At 44.2% G+C, this 19,023-nt stretch overlaps 1 protein-coding gene across 5 annotated transcripts in view; it reads right to left on the bottom strand.

The window, feature by feature from the left end:
* Positions 1 to 767: 767 nt before the first annotated feature.
* Positions 768 to 19,023, bottom strand: part of LOC140728058 (tubulin alpha-4A chain-like) — a 56,736-nt gene continuing 38,480 nt past the window's right edge. For 2 of the 5 annotated variants that reach the window (XM_073046201.1, XM_073046196.1), the window contains exons 2-4: positions 10,764 to 10,986; positions 6,047 to 6,195; positions 768 to 2,211 (exon numbers count right to left, since the gene is read on the bottom strand). In XM_073046201.1, the coding sequence (XP_072902302.1) occupies positions 1,237 to 2,211; positions 6,047 to 6,195; positions 10,764 to 10,944 (1,305 nt within the window). In that variant the 5' untranslated portion in view covers positions 10,945 to 10,986 and the 3' untranslated portion in view covers positions 768 to 1,236. Of the gene's footprint in view, positions 2,212 to 6,046; positions 6,196 to 10,763; positions 10,987 to 12,843; positions 12,862 to 12,981; positions 12,998 to 14,027; positions 14,117 to 19,023 lie in introns of those variants that run through there. The other 3 variants (XM_073046197.1, XM_073046200.1, XM_073046199.1) reach the window with 3 other exon arrangements.

Here is a 19,023-nt window from a genome sequence, read left to right as displayed (position 1 = left end):
ACCTCACAGTCTATCTCATTACAACATTGCACCTGAACTGCACGCACTGCACTATCTCTGCAACTGCAACACTTCATTCTGCTGTTGTACTACCTCAATACTGATGTGATAAAATGATGTTTCAATTATACTTATTTATTGGTGTTTATTTAGAGATACAACATGGTAACCCAACGAGCCCACGCTGCCCAATTGCACCATGTGACCATATAACTTACTGACCCGTACATCTTTGGGATGTGGGAGGAAACCAGAGCACCCAGAGGAAGCTCACAAGGTCACGGGGAGAATGTACAAACTCCCTACAAACAGCGATGAGAAATGAACCCAGGCCCCTGGCGTGTAATAGCGTTGGTACATGTGATAATAATAAACCGATTTGTCGTTTACCAGTATGATATGGAGACGAAATAGGTGGCCACCAGGAGATGCTGGCAAACATGGTGGACAGAGTGGATCCCCCAATCTGCCTCCAGTCTTGATGATTTAGCAGAGGCCACACTGGGAGCACAATGTGGTGTGAGTTAGCCCGTTAACCTAATTGAGGGGAACATCTAAGGAGACTACAGCATGACATATTGATGCTGGAATGTGTGGTGCCACCTGCGGCTGTCCCCAACACATCCTAAAGTTTTGTTGGGCATTAACACAAACAATGCATTTCACTGTATGTTTCAATGTACATGATAAAAAAAATCATCTGGATCTGACTAGAGGCAAGAGAGGAAAAAACAGGCCTGTGCATAGAAAATATCAAGATTCCTGTCTTGGAGGCTGTACATGGAGATGCTAGACTTTATTATTGCAATCCAAGCATTTTTACCAATACCAGATTCTTATTTCTGGAATTTCTCATAAAGTGAATTCATATTCCCATGGTGGAAGTGCAGTCATGGTCTCAGGGATAAAATTACTTTATAATTACAGGCTGTGGCTACAAAATGGAACATTTAGCATATCACAAGGCACCATGTCCTGTGTAACAGTATACTTGATTTCAATGAGAAACATCAAAGATATTGTCAATGCAGCCATTACTTTCATTAGACAAAAACAGATGTGTTTCCAATTAAATTTGCCAAACATATCAGCCTAACGTGTTCAACATTTTCAACTTCTTGGAGAATGATTAATTCAAGTGGAAAACACATTAAGTTCTCAACAGTGATTCGGCTTCTTTGAAATTTAATTTATGTAGAGCATAAGAGAAAAGATCGGCACACGTTTGGATGGAATTCAGTATTCGTCTCCGTCATTATCATCTGCTGTAGAGTCAGCACAGACCTCTTCATAATCCTTCTCCAAGGCTGCCATGTCTTCCCGGGCCTCGGAGAACTCCCCCTCCTCCATCCCCTCCCCCACATACCAATGCACAAATGCGCGCTTGGCATACATCAGGTCAAACTTGTGGTCAAGGCGAGCCCAGGCTTCAGCAATAGCGGTGGTGTTGCTCAGCATACAGACTGCACGCTGCACCTTGGCCAGGTCACCACCGGGCACCACAGTAGGAGGCTGGTAATTGATGCCAACCTTGAAGCCAGTGGGGCACCAGTCTACAAACTGGATGCTACGCCTGGTCTTGATGGCTGCAATGGCAGCATTGACATCTTTTGGCACCACATCACCCCGGTAAAGCAGACAACAAGCCATGTACTTGCCATGGCGAGGGTCACACTTCACCATCTGGTTGCCTGGCTCGAAGCAGGAACTGGTGATCTCCGCCACACTTAGCTGCTCATGGTAAGCTTTCTCAGCCGAGATCACTGGAGCGTACGTCACCAAAGGGAAGTGGATTCGGGGATAAGGCACCAGATTGGTCTGGAACTCTGTCAGATCAACATTCAGAGCTCCATCAAAGCGAAGGGAAGCTGTTATCGATGACACAATCTGACCAATCAGCCTGTTGAGGTTCACATAACCAGGACGCTCGATATCCAGGTTTCTGCGGCAGATGTTGTAAATGGCCTCGTTGTCCACCATGAAAGAACAGTCGGTGTGCTCTAGTGTGGTGTGGGTGGTCAGGATAGCGTTGTAGGGCTCTACCACAGCCGTGGAGATCTGAGGAGCTGGGTAGATGCAAAACTCCAGCTTGGACTTCTTGCCATAGTCGACGGAGAGACGTTCCATCAGTAGAGAGGTGAAACCAGAACCAGTGCCACCACCAAAGCTGTGGAAGACAAAGAAACCTTGAAGACCGGTGCACTGGTCAGCCTGAGGGAGCAGAAAAGAAAGAGAAAAAGGAACAAATATTACTTACCAAGCAAACTTCAAGAAGTTCTGCCTTCAAATTTGTCATTGTGAAGTCATTCACTTTGGAAGGTCATATTTGAATGCAGAATACAGGGTTTATGGCAGGATTTTTAGCAGCACAGAGGAACAGAGGGATCCTGGGGGCCATGTCAATAGATCCCTCAAAGTTGCCACACATTGATAAGGTTGTTAAGGAGTTGTATGGTGTGTCGGCCTTTATTATTTGGGGGATTGAGTTGAAGAGGTGTAAGGTAATTTTAGACCATAAAACCAAAAAAAAAATTGAAGGAGTAGAATTAGGCCATTCAACCCATCAAGTCTGTTTCACCATTCCATCATGGCTGATATATTATGCCGCTCAATCCCAACCTCCTGCCTTTACCTCGTAACCTTTGATGCTCTGGCTAATCAAGAACCTATCAACCGCAACTTTAAATATACTCAATGACTTGGCCTCCACAGCCGTCTGTGGCGTTGGACATCACAGACTGACTGCCCTCTAGCTGAAGAAATTCCTCCTGATTTCTGTTCTAAATGGACATCCCTTTATTGTGAGGCTATGCCCTCTAATCTTAGACTCACCCATCATAAGAGATATCCTCCCCACATCGACTCTATCCAGACCTTTCAATATTCGATAGATTTCAATGACATCCTTGTCTTATGGGAGGCGGGTTATTCTGATTGTCGAAAGTCGCTTTGTCATAATTGGTTTATTTAAAAACTGCTGCTTCATTTCCATTGGTTAGCTGCCTGGTGTACAGTTTCAAATACCCTGAATATATAGAGAGCAGATGTGGGAGGCTTTCTCTCTCTCTCTTTGTTTAAGGCAAGTGGTGTTCATAGCCATTTGTGTTGGCGCGTGGCCTAGTGGTTAAGGTGTTTGTCTAGTTATCTGAAGGTCGCTAGTTCGAGCCTTGGCTGAGGCTGCATGTGTGTCCTTGAGCAAGGCACTTAACTACACATTGCTCTGCCAAGCTGTATGGGTCCTAATGCCCTTCCCTTGGACAACATTGGTGGCGTGGAGAGGGAGATTTGCAGCTTGGGCAACTGCCTGTCTTCCATAAAAAAGTACCTTGCCCAGGCTTGTGCCCTGGAAACTTTCCAAGGTGCAAATCCATGGTCTATTGAGACTAAAGGAGACCTACACACATACGCACATAGCCATTGGGAAGGTATTGGGAAGGCATGCTTTTAACCAAGTATATTTGTTAAATGTATCTTTTGTTGAATATTCAGCTTTGTAGTATCTGTAACTTGGGGAACATAAATGTTTGGTCGAATTTTTACTTTTGTAAATAAATGCTTAATATACTTATTCAAAGTTGATGCTTTCTGCCTTACTTGCCAGACCTGCAAACCTGATTCAACATTACAATCCCTCCTCATTCTTCTAAACTCTGGCGAATAAAAGCACAAAGCTATCAAACGCTTTTCATGTGTTAATCCTTTCATTCCTGGAATCATTCTCAAGAACCTTGTTTGGACCATCTCCAATGCCAGCACATTTTTTCTTAGAATATGGTCCCAAACTGCTCACAATACTTCAAGTGCAGTCTGACCAATGACTTGTGAAGCCTCAGCATTACATCCTTGTTCTTATATTCTAGTCCTCTCAAAATGAATGCTAACATTGCATTTGCCTTCCTTACCACCAACTCAACCTACAAGTTAACCTTTAAGGAATCCTGCACAAGGACTCCCAAGTCCCTTTGCACATCAGATTTTTAAATTTTCTCCCCAGTTAGAAGATAGACCATGCCTTTATTCCTTCTCCTAAAGTTCATGGCCATATACTTGCCAACACTGTATTCCATTTGCAACTTCTTTGACCATTCTCCTAATTTGTCTAAGTCCTTCTACAGACTCCCTGCATCCTCAGCACTTCCTGCCCCTCCACCTGTCTTTGTATCATCTGCAAACTTGGCTACTAGCCAACAATTCTGTCATCTAAATCATTGACATATAACATGAAGAGAAGTGTTTCTAACACTGACCCCTGCGCAACACCACTAGTCACTGGCAGCCAACCAGAAAAGGTCCTCTTTATTTCCACTCTTTGCCTGCTGCCTTTTATCCATGCTAGTATCTTTTCTGTGATATCATGGGCTCTTAAAGGCCCTCTGAAAATCCAAGTAAACATCCACTGACTCTTCTTTGTCTATCTTGCCTGTTATTTCCTCAAAGATTTCCAACAGATCTGTCAGGCAAGATTTCCCCTTAAGGAAACCATGCTGCCTACAGCCTATTTTATCATGGGCCTCTAAGTAACCCAAGCCACATCCTTAATAATGGACGCCAACATCTTCCCAACCACTGAATTCAGGCTAAATGGCCTATAATTTCCTTTCTTCTCCTCCCTCCCTTCTTAAAGAGCAGAGTGACCTTTGCAATTTTCCCGTCCTCCAGAACCATTCCAGAATCTAGTGATCATTATTAATGCCTCCACAATCTCTTCAGCTATGTCTTTCAGAACTATGGGGTGTAATCCATCTGGTCCAGATGAAGTATCTACCTTCAGACCTTTCAGCTTCCCGGGCACCTTCTCCTTAGTGATAGCAACTACACTCACATCTGCCCCCTGTCACTCCTGAATTTCAGGCATTTTCGTGGTGTCTTCCACAGTGAAAACTGATGCAAAATACTTATTAAGTTTGTCCACCATTTCCATATCCCCCATTACTATCTCTAGCATCATTTTCCAGCGGTCCGATATCTACTCTCAATGATGTTGCAGCTCTATAAAACTCCGGATAGACCACACTTGGAGCATTGGGTTCAGTTCCGGTCACCTTTTTATAGGAAGGATGTGGAAACTTCAGAGAGGATGCAGAAGATATTTACCAGGATGCTGCCTGGATTAGAGAGCATGTCTTATGAGGATAGGTTGAGTGAACTAGGGCTTTTCTCTTTGGAGTGAAGGAAGATGAAAGGAGACTTGATAGAGGTATACAAGATGATAAGAAGCATAGATTGAGTGGATAGCAGGAGACTTCCCCAGGCAGGAAATGGCTAATGCAAGGAGGCATGATTTTAATGTGATTGAAGGAAAATATAACGGGATGTCAGAGGTAGTTTTTTTTTTACCCAGAGACTGGTGGGTGCTTGAAATATTCTGCCAGGGGTGGTGGTCAAGGCAGATACATTGGGGACATTTAAGAACCTCTTAGATGGACACATGGATGACAGAAAAATGGAGGGCTACATCGGAGGGATGGGTTAGATTAATCTTGGAGCAGCTTGAAGGGTTAACACAACATCATGGGCCAAAGGGCTGTACTGTTCTACGTTCATTGGAAGTAAATGCTAGGTCAACTCAGCGGCATAGGAAGGCACTGGCTTCATTGGTTAGGGCACTGGGTATAGGAGTTGGGACATTATGTTGCATTTGCACAAGCTGCTGGTGAGGCCACACCTGGAGTAATTTGTACAATTTTGGCCACCCTGTCATATAAAAAAGATGTAGTTAAACTGGAAATAGTGCAGCAAGATTTATGAGGATGTTGCCAGGACTGGAGGGCCTGAGTCATAGGGAGCAGTTGGCCAAGCCAGGACTTTATTCTGTAGAATGCAGGAAAATGACGGGCAACCTTGTCGATATTATGAGAGGTACACACACACACACACACACACACACACACACACACACACACACACACACACACACACACACACACACACACACACACACACACACACACACACACACACACACACACACACACACACACACACACACACACACACACACACACACCTCACAGCATTCCACAACTTGCACCCTATATACACATACCAGTTTCCGAAGTCTCTCCAAGACGGGATCAATCAGCTCCTTGCCAATGGTGTAGTGCCCACGGGCGTAATTGTTAGCAGCATCTTCCTTGCCAGTGATGAGCTGCTCGGGGTGGAACAGCTGGCGATAGGCACCAGTGCGAACCTCATCTGAGCAAAGAATAGAGGAATACATCAGCCACAAACTTAGCTGAGCTTGTGCAGAGTAAAGGGAAGCTCGCTTGTTCCCCTTACAGCACAGAAGGTGAAGGGAAGATTTGACCAAGCAGTCAAAATGATAGAGATATTGATAGAATAGATCCAAAGAAACATGATTTTATTGCTCAGAGTTCAAAGTAAATTTATTATCAAAATATGCCTATGTCACTAAATACTACCCTGAGATTCATTTTCTTGTGGGTATTCATAGTAGAGCAAAGAAATACAACAGAATCAATGAAAAATACACACAAAGACTGACAAAAGTATTGTTACCTTATTGTCTGCATTTCACTTTCTCTAGACAGTAACTGTTGCACTTTATTCTGAATTCTGTTATTGCTTTATCTTGTACCACCTCAATGCACTGTTGTAATAAACTGATTTGTATGAACTGTACCTTGGTACAGGTACAGTTTGGACCATGGCCCCTGAAACCTTTCTTATCCATGTACCTACCACCAGGCTCAGAGACAGTTTCTATCGCAGTGTTGTATGACTCTGCTTGTACGATAAAATGGACTCGAGCTCACAATCTACCTCATTATGACCTTGCAACCTATCGTCAACCTGCACTGCATTTTCTCAGTAACTGTAACTATTTATTCTGCACTTTGTTATTGTTTCATTGTGTTCTCCCTCAATGCACTGGGTAATGTTCTGATCTGTATGAACAGTGTGCAAGACAAGCTTTTCATTGTTTGTACATTCCCCCTGTGAATGCGTGGGTTTCCTCCGGGTGCTCCAGTTTCCTCCCACACTCCAAAGACGTACAGTTAGAGTTAGTGAGTTGTGGGCTTGCTATGTTGGAGGTGGAAGCATGGTGATGCTTGCGGGCTGCCCCCAGCACATCCCAGACTGTGTTGGCCGTTAAATGACGCATTTCACTGTAGGTTTCAATGTTTTGGTGTATGTGTGACAAATAAAGTCAACCTTTAACTAAGGAGACACACAGATTTAAGGTACTTGGTGGGGGGGGGGTGGGAAGATGAGCTTTTTGTTGTAATTTTTAATGATGAATAGCAGAAGTGGGACTAATGAGGGAGATTCTTTAAATAACAGATCAGACACAACGCAGCAGATGGACCCCTCCTTCCCTCTGCTCATCAAGCACTTGACAGCAGATCATTTGCATAATAAAATGAAAGTGAACACTTTTATGTGAAGGAAATGTGTGTGTGTTTTAAAAATAACCATCTTTAATGACTTCACCTGTCTTTCCAGCCAGATTTAATATTTGCTCTTTAATACAAGGGAGCATCATTTTGAGGTGATCGGAGGGGAGTATCAGAAGTTTTTATGCAATGAATGGTGGGTTTATGGAATGTGGTGGGCATGCCATGTTGGCAGCAGAAAGTGTGGCGACACTTGTGGGCTGCCCTCAGCACATCCCTGGGTGTGCTGGTTGTTAATGCAAATGATGCATTTCACTCTATGTTTCAATGTACATCTGAGAAATTAATGAATTTGAGATCTGAATCTAAAGGATGGCACGTCATTGCGGGCCGAAGGAACCGTAGTTCGCTGCACAGTTCTATGTTCTATGTTTGATCTCAAAGCAGAGGTGACAAGATGGGGTTTAACTCCTGCAACAGCAGGTGGCAGCGGACACCATCTCGACTGTCTGACAGTCCTATCAGAATTTACTGCTCACAAGGACTGGCCCTCTCCCACCTGCCGGCTCAAACACTGCCTGGTGTTCTGGGTAGAGAGGTTAAAGATGGCAACTATCTCTGTCTGAAACTGAAAGAAACTGCAGACAGTTATAGACACAGCTCAACATATCACAGAAACCAGTCTCCCCTCCATGGATTCCGTCTACACTGCTGCCTCCGTAAAGCAGCCAACATGAACAGCTAAAGATCAGCTTTATATGTATATGTGCATTGAACCATACAGTGAAATGTGTTGCTTGTGCAAGGATATCCTGGGGGCAGCTCACCAGTATCACCATTCTTTCAGTGACAACATACAGTAGCTTGCTAACCCTAACTGTAGTGTTTGGACTGTGTGTGGAAAACAGAGCATCTGGTGGAAACCCATGCAGTGATGGGGAGGACATAGACAGCAACAGGAATTGAGGTTCTCTGGCACTGTAAAGCATTACACCATCTGTTACTGTACTGTGCCACCCCATCAGAAGACCCACCCTGGACACTCTCTCTTCTCCTTCCTCCCACTGGGCAGAAGATACAAAAGCCTGAAAGCACATACCACCAGGCTCAAGGACAGCTTCTACCCCACTGGTATAAGAATATTTAACTGTCCTCCAGTGTGATAAGATGGACTCTTGACCTCACAGTCTATCTCGTTATGACCTTTCACCTTGTCGTCTGCCTGCACTACACTCTCTCTGTAACTTTAACACTTTATTCTGCACTTCCTCATTATTTTTCCCTTCTACTATCTCAATGCATTGAATGATCTGTATAGATGGTATGCAAAACCCAGTGTTTAAGTTTTTCACCGTATCTTGGTGCATATGGCAATAATAAACCAATTTACCAATTTGTCCTTTTCTGGGATGGAACTTTTGACAGAACTATCCAATTAACTGGAGGTGAGAGTTGATATTGGGCCACTGGAAAAGGATGTTGGTGAGGTAGTAATGGGGGGCAAAGAAATGGCAGATGAATTTAATGAGTACTTTGCATCAGTTTTCACTGTGGAAGACACTAGCAGTGTGCCAGAGGTCTGTGAGTGTGAGGGAGCAGGAGTGAATGCCATTGCTATTACAAAGGGAAAAGTACTGGGCAAGCACAGAAGTGGATAAATCACCTGGACCAGATGGACTACTTCCAGGAGTCCTGAGAGAGGTTGCTGAAGAGGTAATGGATGCATTAGTCATGATCTTTCAAGAATCACTTAATTCTGGCATGGTCCCAGAGGACTGGAACATTGCAAATGTCACTCCACCCTTTAAGAAGGGGGGAAGGCAAAAGAAAATAAATCATAGGCCAGTTAGCCTAACCTCAGTAGTTGGGAAAGTTTGTAGTCTATTATTAAGGATGAGGTTTGGGGTATTTGGAGACTAATGATAAAATAAGTCAAAGTCAGCACGGTTTCTGTGAAGGGAATTCTTGCCTGACTAATCTGTTAGAGTTCTCTGAGGAATTAACAAGCAAGGTGGACAAAGGAGAGGCAGTGGATGTCATTTACTTGGAATTTCAGAAGGCTTTTGATAAGGTGCCACACATGAGGCTGCTTAACAAGATAAAATCCTGTGGCGTTACAAGAAAGATACTGGCATGGATAGAGGAATGGCTGACAGGCAGGAGGCAGCGAGTGGGAATAAAAGGGCCTTTTCTGTTTGTCTGCCTGTGACTAGTGGTGTTCCTCTGGGGTCAGTATTGGGATCGTTGGTTTTCACATTGTTTGTCAATGATTTAGCTAATGGAATTGATGGCTTTGTGGCAAAGTTTGTGGATGATATGAAGATAGGTGGAGGGGTAGGCAGTGCTGAGGAAGCAATGCATTTGCAGCAGGACTTAAACAAATTGGAAAAATGGGCAAAAAAGTGGCAGATGGAATACAATGTTGGGAAATGTATGATAATGCATTTTGGTAAAAGGAACAATAGTGTGGACTGTTACCTAAATGGGAAGAATGTTCAAACATCAAAGGTGCAGAGAGACTTAGCAGTCCTCGTGCAAGATTCCCAGAATTTACAGGTTGAATGTGTGGTAAAGAAGGCAAATGCAATGTTGACATTTATTTCAAGGGGAATCAAATCTAAAAGCAAGGTGATAATGTTGAGCCTTTATAAGACATGAGTCAGGCTGCACTTAGAGTATTGTCAACAGTTTTGGGCCCCATCTCTCAGAAAGAATGTGTTGTCATTGGAGGCAGTCCAGAGGAGGTTCATGAGGATGATTCTGGGAAAGAAGGAGTTAACATTTGAGGAGTGTTTGGCAGATTTGGGCATTTACTGACTGGAAGAATGCAGGGAGGGGGTAATATAATTGAAATCTACTGAATATTGAAAGGACTAGATAGGGTGGATGTGGAGAGGATGTCTCATATGGTGGGGGTATCCAGAACTAGAGGGCACAGCCTCAAAATTGAGGAGTGACCCTTTAGAACAGAGCTAAGGAGAATTTTTCTTTAGCCAGAAAGTACTAAATCTATGGAATGTTCTGCCACAGACTGCAGTGGAGGCCAAATCCATGTGTATATTTAAGGTGAAAGTTGATGGTTTCCTGATCGGTCAGGGCACCAAAGCATCGAAGAAGGCAGGTGTATGGGGTTGAGTGGGATCCGGGTTCAGCCATGATAGAACGGCAGAGCAGACTCGATGGGCTGAATGGCCTAATTCTGCTCCTATATCTCATGGTCTAATTCTTCTAACCTACTAATTCTGTATTGTGTTGCAAAGCACCTCTTTCCCAAAAACGCATTCAATTTTCTTTATAGTTATTAAAATTGAAATATAGTCACAGTTAAATCCATTTTTGACAACAAAAAATCAGATTCTAATTGCTTGGAATATATGTCTTCTAGTAACTGAACATTTCAATTACCGATCACAGTTGGCTCCAGATCCAGAAAGATAGCTCTGGGCACATGTTTCCCGGACCCCATCTCGCAGAAGAAGGTGTCGAATGAGTCATCAGCCTCTGCATTGCTTCTGCCGTCTGGTCTATGGCCGTCTGGCTGGATGCCGTGCTCCAAGCAGTACAGCTCCCAGCAGGCGTTGCCCATCTGGACACCAGCCTGGCCAATATGGATGGAGATACATTCACGCTGTGGGAGAAGTGAGTTATTCCATTAGTTTATCATTCACCTGAGAAATAGGGATGCCTGAGCTAGGCTAAACCTGTCAGGCCAACTCCCATAACACCTCCCAGCCTGCACATGCTGGCACATCGCAGTATCCACCCAGCTAATAGGATTCACTGGCCGCTCATTCCAGACTCATTACCTGCAGCCTTTTTAACCCCAGTTCTCACCCACAGTCCTTGTTCACTCATTGAACCAGCCAGCCTCAACCAGTTGTTCCGAGCTTTCACTCTCCCTGCCTAAAGATTACCTGGATGTGCATTGTGTTTAGTTTCTGTTCTCTCTTGTTTTGTGGCCCCTTGTGGCTTGTTAATTTGCAGTATATTATTAAAGTTATTGTTTACCACTGAATCATCTCCGTTGCTCTGCTTTTGGGTCAAGCTTCCTCTACATTTCCTGACAAAACCTTAGAGCTCATCCCTAGTTATTAAGGATTATAATTAGGGTGCGGTGGTGTAGTGGTTAGCATAACTCTCAACAGGGTTGAGTTGGGGAGTGTGGGGCTTTGGGGTTCTAACATTCTAACTGTCATTCATTCTTTGGAGCATTCCTCTGTCTTTCTGGATGTCTGCGAAGAAAAAGAATTTCAGGATGTACAAACGTATATTGTATACATTTCTCTGACATTAAATGCACCTATTGAACAGTGCTGGTGATCCGAGTTTAACCCCGCACTGTCTGCAAGGAGTTTGTATGTTCTCCCTGTAACTGCGCGGGTTTCCTCTGGGTCCTCTGATTACCTCCAGCATTTCAAAGTGTACAGATTATTAAGGGTTAGTAGGTTGTGGGTGTGCTATTTATTTCCACTTGGCGTAATTTACTTATTATTATTTAATTATTTCTGGGTTTTATTTTGCTATATTTCTACTCTATTCTTGGTTGGTGCAACTGTAACGAAACCCAATTTCCCTCGGGATCAATAAAGTCTGTCTGTCTGTCTACATTGGAGCCAGAAGCATGGCAGCACTTGCAGGCTGCCCCCAGCACATCCTTGGACCACGCTGGACATTGACACAAACAACACATCTCACTGATGTTTCAATTTACATGTGACAAATACAGCTAATCTTTTATCTTTATCTGACTGCATTCTAACTGTTCAAGAAGGCAACATCCATTGCTTAACTCTCAGCATCGGAATGTGCCCTCTTCTCATTAATACTGTCAGGGAGGAGGTACAGTCACTGGCTGCCCACTTGATTTGTTCATTGATCTTGTACACCTATTATCAAATCAGCTCCTATCCTCCTTTGCTGCCAAGAATGAAGCCCTAGCTTGCTCAACATATCCTCAAAAGGTGCTCCCTAATCCAGGCAGCTTCCTGGTAAATCTCATTGCCAGTTTTTGCCAGTGTCCGTAGTGTGCTCGTGTAGACAAGTACATGGATAGGAAAAGTTTAGACTAAGGGATGGTGGCAGATGGAACTAGCTTAAATGGAAGTCTGTTTGAGCCGAAGAGCCTCTTACTGTGCTGTGTGGTGAGAGAAAAACAAATGCTAGTGAAAAAAATTAAAATACATAGGTATAAAGAAAGAAGGAAAAGACTAGCTTCATTTGTCACCCTTACACCAAAATGTACTTAAAATATAGCTCTTGTGTCAAATCAAATCAGCAGCCCACAAGTGTCGCCATGCTTCTGGGCGCCAACATAGCATGCCACGACTTACTAATCCTAACGCGTATGTCTTTGCATTGTGGGTGGAAACCAGAGCACACAGAGGAAACCTACGCCATCACGGGGGGACATACAAACTTCTTAAAGACAGTGCTGGGAGTTGAGACTCGACCGGTGATTACTCGCTCGGCAAAGTGATGCACTCACCATTGTGCTACTGTGCCACCCCACATGAAAATGGAAAGAGAAAAGGGAGATATTCCCGTTGTTCAGTTTGGGCTTCCTTTGAGAGGACACATCGGATTACATATATAGACTCGTACACAGGCATGCACACATGCATACCTTCAGGTGATTCGTGCCTAGGCATGGGTCCCTGTCCAACAGCAAGTTGTGCACAGGTGCCAGTATAACTACAGCCCAAATTCCACAGACACCAGAAGAATGCTGAATGGAAAGAGAAGCTGGCCAATCACAGCACTGCCAGGAAATGGGGTAGCTGGCAGAAAGCCAAAGGACAGGACGAAAAATGCTCTTTGCGAAAATAAAATTATAAAGCTCCCGTTTCAAGGCTAGTTGCCGTCACACCTTCGGAATGCAGTGCACACGTGCTAGATTAGGTTAATATAAACCATTTGCCTCTTCATGATAAAGTTTCATTAACCCAGTTAAAAAATGCCGCATCTGCAGATTTTTTAAAGGTATGCAGAGCCTCAAGTAAGTTCTGAGTTCAGCCAAGTTTTGATCCCCCTCTTGTTGCTTCTTAAAGCACAGTTTTTTCAAATTCAGAAATGGCCCCAAGAAGCAATAAAAGGAATGAGAGTAAAGCAGTGTACACACTTAGACACACATACACACACACACACACTTAGACAGAGACACACACACACACCTATTTGCATTAGATGCTCCAACCCAAGGGAAAGTGCACACTTAAAACCCAGCAGCGGTATTAGTAGGTGGTTGGTGACTGGAGTTCATTCTCAGTGGACAGCTATGACTGTGACAGTTGTCAGCTTGAACTCCCCCAGGCAGTTCTGCCGCTGCAATGAACCAGACCTAAAATTCAGGGGGGCAAATGAAGAGTCAGTGAGGAAGACAATCCTGTCCCTCTCCTCAACCAACCACACACACACAGACACTCAGGGGAGTCTGGATTAGCCCTATTTCAAGAATTCAATCGTGTCTGCAACTTACTCTCTGACTTCATCCCCAGTAGCTGCTCCCCAAAAATGTTTCCTGTCAAAGTGATTCCCTCCTCTGTGACCAGAACTGAGAGAGGGGGCATAAGCTCAGATTCAGCTCATTAGATTGAAAAAAATTAAACGTTCCTTTTTAACTCTCAACAGTTTAAAGGTCTGGGCTACAGCAGCTGTGTTCAAGCCACTCACCATTTTAAATGTCCTTCCTCTCTGTGTCTCCTCACCTCTTCCTAAACTGCTCGGAGTACGATGAAGGGCTGTGCGAGGGTCAACCAACTCTGACAGAGAACAATAGAGAAGGAGACAGAAATGCGTGCAAACGGAAAACAGCTGTCTCGGGGTCCTTATTTATACAGCTGTACACGTCACAGAATGGGGGATTGGTTTTTTAAAAAGCAAAAGTACTAGGTGCTGTAATTGTATGCGAGGGTGTTACAGGGGAGATGAATTACTAAATCATTCCACTCCAATATGCTATGAGTCTGTGTGCCTCCTCTCAATATGCAAAAGATGCTGAACAATAATGTATTAACAAAACTCATTTGCATGTGTAAAGTTCAAAGTAACCATTATAAAAATACATATGTCACCATATACTGCTTTGAGATTCATTCTCTTGGGGACATTCAAAGTAGATGCAAAGAACACAATAGAATCAATGAAATAGTAGAAAAGGGATGGTACTGTATGCTCTACAGTAAAAGCAAGCTGAGTTCAATTCCCACCACTGTCTGTAAGGAGTTCATACATCCTCCCGTAACCGTGTGGGTTTCCTCTGGGTGCTCTGGTTTCCTCCCACAGTCCAAAGACGAACCGGGTGGTAAGTTAACTGGTCATTGTAAATTGTCCTGTGATTGGGCTAGGGTTAAATCGGGGGTTGCTGGGTGACTCAGCTCAGTTGTCTGGAAGGGCCTGTTCTATGCTGTATCTCAATAAATTAAAATAAATAAACCTTGAGGTTGTTATAGCCGGGGATGGTAGCGGTTTCAAGCTCCCACTACCTATTAAATGCTCCCAATGGTCTGTGCCTCCAAAAGCCTCTGACAACCAAGTCCAGCTCCTGACCTTCATGTGTAGCTTAGCTACTAAGCCCAAAGGAACAGTTTATACTGACAGGAGAAGGGACAAAAGCAGCCTTAAAACCAGTTGCTTTGGCAGATGGGGCTTGTCAGCTCATCTAAGACAAGGAAAACTCTGATCTCAAACCTCCACTGCCATGCAGCTGTACCCACTCATGGGGAGGGCTTCAGGAGTAGACCCCAAGGGAAAGATCCAGAGCTGGAGTCCCTAAAGCAGCCCTACATTGAGTTCAATGCTGACTGACAACTCCTGTGATGTTACTGGTGCTAAACTGTATCGGTCTCTGCCATTCCTTTAGGTGCATCAAATGTGAGGAGAGGGGGAGCTTGCTGCAGCTTACTCTCCATATTGTACACCCAGGCTTGAGTATTGGTCGTCCTTCGGATTCGAAGAAGACACGCAGTTCATCTGTGGACACGGAGTTGGCTCTGCAGTCCCAGTCCAGAAGTGCAGAGTCTAGCACAATGAGGGCACTGGAAGTCCATTGCTGTAATAATTGTGGCTGCTGTTTTATGATGCCACTTACGGTTTTCCATCAGTTTTTGGCAGCACCTGTCTTCAAAACTGGTGTAGGCTTCATAGCACAGGGCTCGCCAGTGGGTTCTGTCAGCAGCCGCTGATTCTAGTTCCCTTGGCTGGATGTCACAGTAGCGTAGGGCTTCCTTCACAGCGTCTTTGTAGCGCTTGCATCGACGACCTTGAGGTCTCTTTCCAGTCTCCAGTTCACCACAGAGCAGCTGGCGAGGCAAACGGTGGTTGTCCATTCTGATGATGTGTCCAACCCACCGCATCTGGGCTCTGATAACCAGGGACTCAGTGCTGGTGAACTCCGCATGATCCAAGACCTCCAGGTTGGAGACACGGTCTTGCCAACGAATGCCAAGGATGGAGTGGAGGGCATGCATGTGAAATTTCTCCAGTTGTTTGATGTGTTGTGGGTACAGAGTTCAGGTCTCACATCCATATAGGAGGGAAGAGATGACCATGGCTCTGTAGACTTTCAGCTTTGTGGAGGTGTGGACATTGTGTTGATTGAGCACTCTGGTACGCAGCCTCCCCAGAGCCTGGCTGGCCTTACTGATCCTGGAGTCAATTTCTTTGTCCAAAGACCCATCACTCGAGATGACGCTTCCCAAGTATTTGAAGCTGCATACATTTGTCAGCTGAGTGTCATCAACAGTGATTTTTGATTCTGTGGGTTTGGTGTTTGGCACGGGCTGATGAAGTACTTCAGTCTTGTTCAGGCTGATAGTCAGGCCAAAGGGCAAAGCAGCGTCTGAGAATTTGTTCAGCATCAACTGTGGATCACTGTGCAAAGAGGGTTTCTTGAATGACTGTATGGAGGCACTTCATCTGTGCGTTCAAGCGGTGAAGGTCAAAGAGAGAGCCATCCAATCTGTACCAGATGTACACTGTAACGTCTCAGGATGGTCCAGAGAGCATCCCTGTTTACAGTGTCAAATGCCTTTATCAGGTCAATGAAGACAGAGTAAAGAGGCTTGTTCCACTTGGTGCACTTCTCCTGGACTTGCCTCACGGCAAATATCATGTCTACTGTATTCCGTTCTGGCTGAAAGCCACACTGTGCCTCCAGGAGGTTCCTTTCTGAGACAGTGACAAGTCTGTTCAGGAGAATGCGGGCAAAAGTCTTGCCTGCGATGGACAGCAGTGAGATACCAGTGTATTTTCCGCAGTCTGATTTGCTGCCCTTGTTTTTGTAGAGAGCCACGATGAGGGCATCGCCGAAGTTGTCAGACATCTCCTCTGTGATCCAGATGTCTTCCAGGATGTCTTGGAAGGCCTGTAAGGTGTTTGGGCCTGATGCTTTATAGATCTCGGCAGGAATGCCATCCGCTCTTTTGATCTCATCAGTAGAGGGTGGCAGGTCTAGGTCATCCAGGACTGGCTGCTGAGGGATCTGCTGTAAAAGTCAGGATCAACTGTGGACGGCCTAATGAGTGGGTTGGAAAAGTATTCAGCCCAGCGGATTTTCAGTCCTTCCTGGTCTTTGATCAGGCTCAGCCTTGATTTAGAAGGACCATAAAGTGACTTTGTGGCGCTGAAGAACTCGCTGATGGAATGCATGTCTGCATAGAGTATCTCAACAGCAAAGACTCAATATCCATGGTTGACCAAAGACAACTAATTGTGTAAATACAAAGAGAAAAACAAAGTAATAATAATTATTGGTACTGCAGATGCTAGAAATCCAGAGTAACACACTAAAATGCTGGAGGAATTCACCAGGTCAGGCAGCAACTATGGAAGGAATTAAGCAGTCCCTTCCTTTCCAGAACTGATGAAGGTCCTTGGCCTGAAACGTTGACTGCTTAAGGCTGATTTATACTTGTGCGTCGCATCAATGCCGTAGGTACCACGTACCCTATGCTGTAGGGTGACGTGCACCTCCCCAAAAAAGTATCTCACGCATCGCGGCGACACAGACTGCAACAACTGTGATTGGTCGGCTTGGTAGCATCGCATTTCCTCCTACGCATTTCCAGTTGCCTCTTCTCTGCCATGTCTGTACACTGATGCAAAATAGATTAACCAAATTGTCAAATCTACCTGCAGACATGTGAAAATGTTTGAAATGCATTTCCTCTTCCATGTTGCTCACAAAGAAACTCAACACAGTGGCATAGAAACCCCACTGCCAACTAGCGTTTTGGCACACACCCACGCATGCTCGCTACTGCGTAGAGCGATGCAGAAGTGAAAATCAGGGCTATGGCGTAGCCTGTACACACAAGTATAAATCAGCCTTTACTCTCCTCCATAGATGCTGCCTTACCTGCTGAGTTCCTCCAGCACTTTGGTTTGCTCATTTGCAAGTATCTATTCTGCATTGCAAATAGAACAAATGGTTTATGTGTGCAACACACTTTGTCAGAAATGATGAAGGAAGAATAAGCGAGAGAGAAAGGGAGAAAGAACGATTGATAAAAAAGGAAAAAAACATCTGAGGGAGTGCAAATTAGAAGGAATCAGAATCGGGTTTATTATCACTGATTTATATGACGTGAAGTTGTTATCTTACAGCAGCAATACAGTGCAAAGATATAAAATTAATATAAATTAGAAAGATAAATAAATAGTGCAAGAAAAGGAATAATAAGGTAGTATTCTAGGGTTCATGGACACTTCAGAAATCTGATAGCGGAGGAAAAGAAGCTGTTCCTGAAATCTCTAAGTGTTAGTATTTAGCTCCTGTACCTCCTCCCTGATGGCGAAGGTCCTCAGTGAGTGAGGGCCACTATCTTGATGCATCACCTCTTGAAGATGGCCTTGTTGTTAGGAGAGGTTGTGGAAAAGGAGCTCACTGAGTCTGCGAGTCTACAACACTCCGCAGGGTTAGGTCACTGTCTGCAACAATATCTAATTAGTATTTTCATGAATAAAGTTTTGAAATAAAAGTTCGGAAAAATATATTCCATTGAAGAAAATTTGCTTTGACTGTCAAAACATGGAGGAGCCATCACAAACTCCCACAGCTCCCGATGATCCTGTGATTTCAGACTCTGAGGGTGATATGTGAGCATCCTTCAGGAGGGTGAACCCACAAGAAACATCTGGCTCAGATGGGTATGTGATTGAGAACTAAATACCTGTGCTGATCAGCTGGCTGGAGTGTTCACTGAAATCTTTAACCTCTCGCTTCAGCAGTCTGAGGTATCCACCTGCTTCAATTATACCAGTGCCTAAAAAGAGTGTAATACCCTGCCTCAATGATTATCGTCCAGTTGCACCTACATCAGCAGTGATGAAGTGTTTTGAGAGGCTGGTGATGACACATGTCAACTCCTACCTGAAAAGCGATTTAGATCTGCTCAAGTATGCCTACCATCACAACAGGTTCACAGCAGATGCTATTTCATTGGCTCTTCACTCAGCCCTGGAACATCTGAACTGCAAAGGTGCTTATGTCAGAACCAGAATCAGAATCAGGTTTATTATCACCAGCATGTGACGTGAAATTTGTGAACTTAGCAGCAGCAGTTCAAAGCAATACATAATCTAGCAGAGAGAAGAAAAATAATAATAATAACGTATATTGAATAGATTTTTTTAAAGTGCAAAAACAGAAATACTGTATAGAAAAAAA

This window comes from Hemitrygon akajei, chromosome 5, assembly GCF_048418815.1.
Source record: "Hemitrygon akajei chromosome 5, sHemAka1.3, whole genome shotgun sequence".
NCBI classification, from domain to species: Eukaryota; Metazoa; Chordata; class Chondrichthyes; order Myliobatiformes; family Dasyatidae; genus Hemitrygon; species Hemitrygon akajei.
This window is presented reverse-complemented; position numbering and strand designations above follow the sequence as displayed.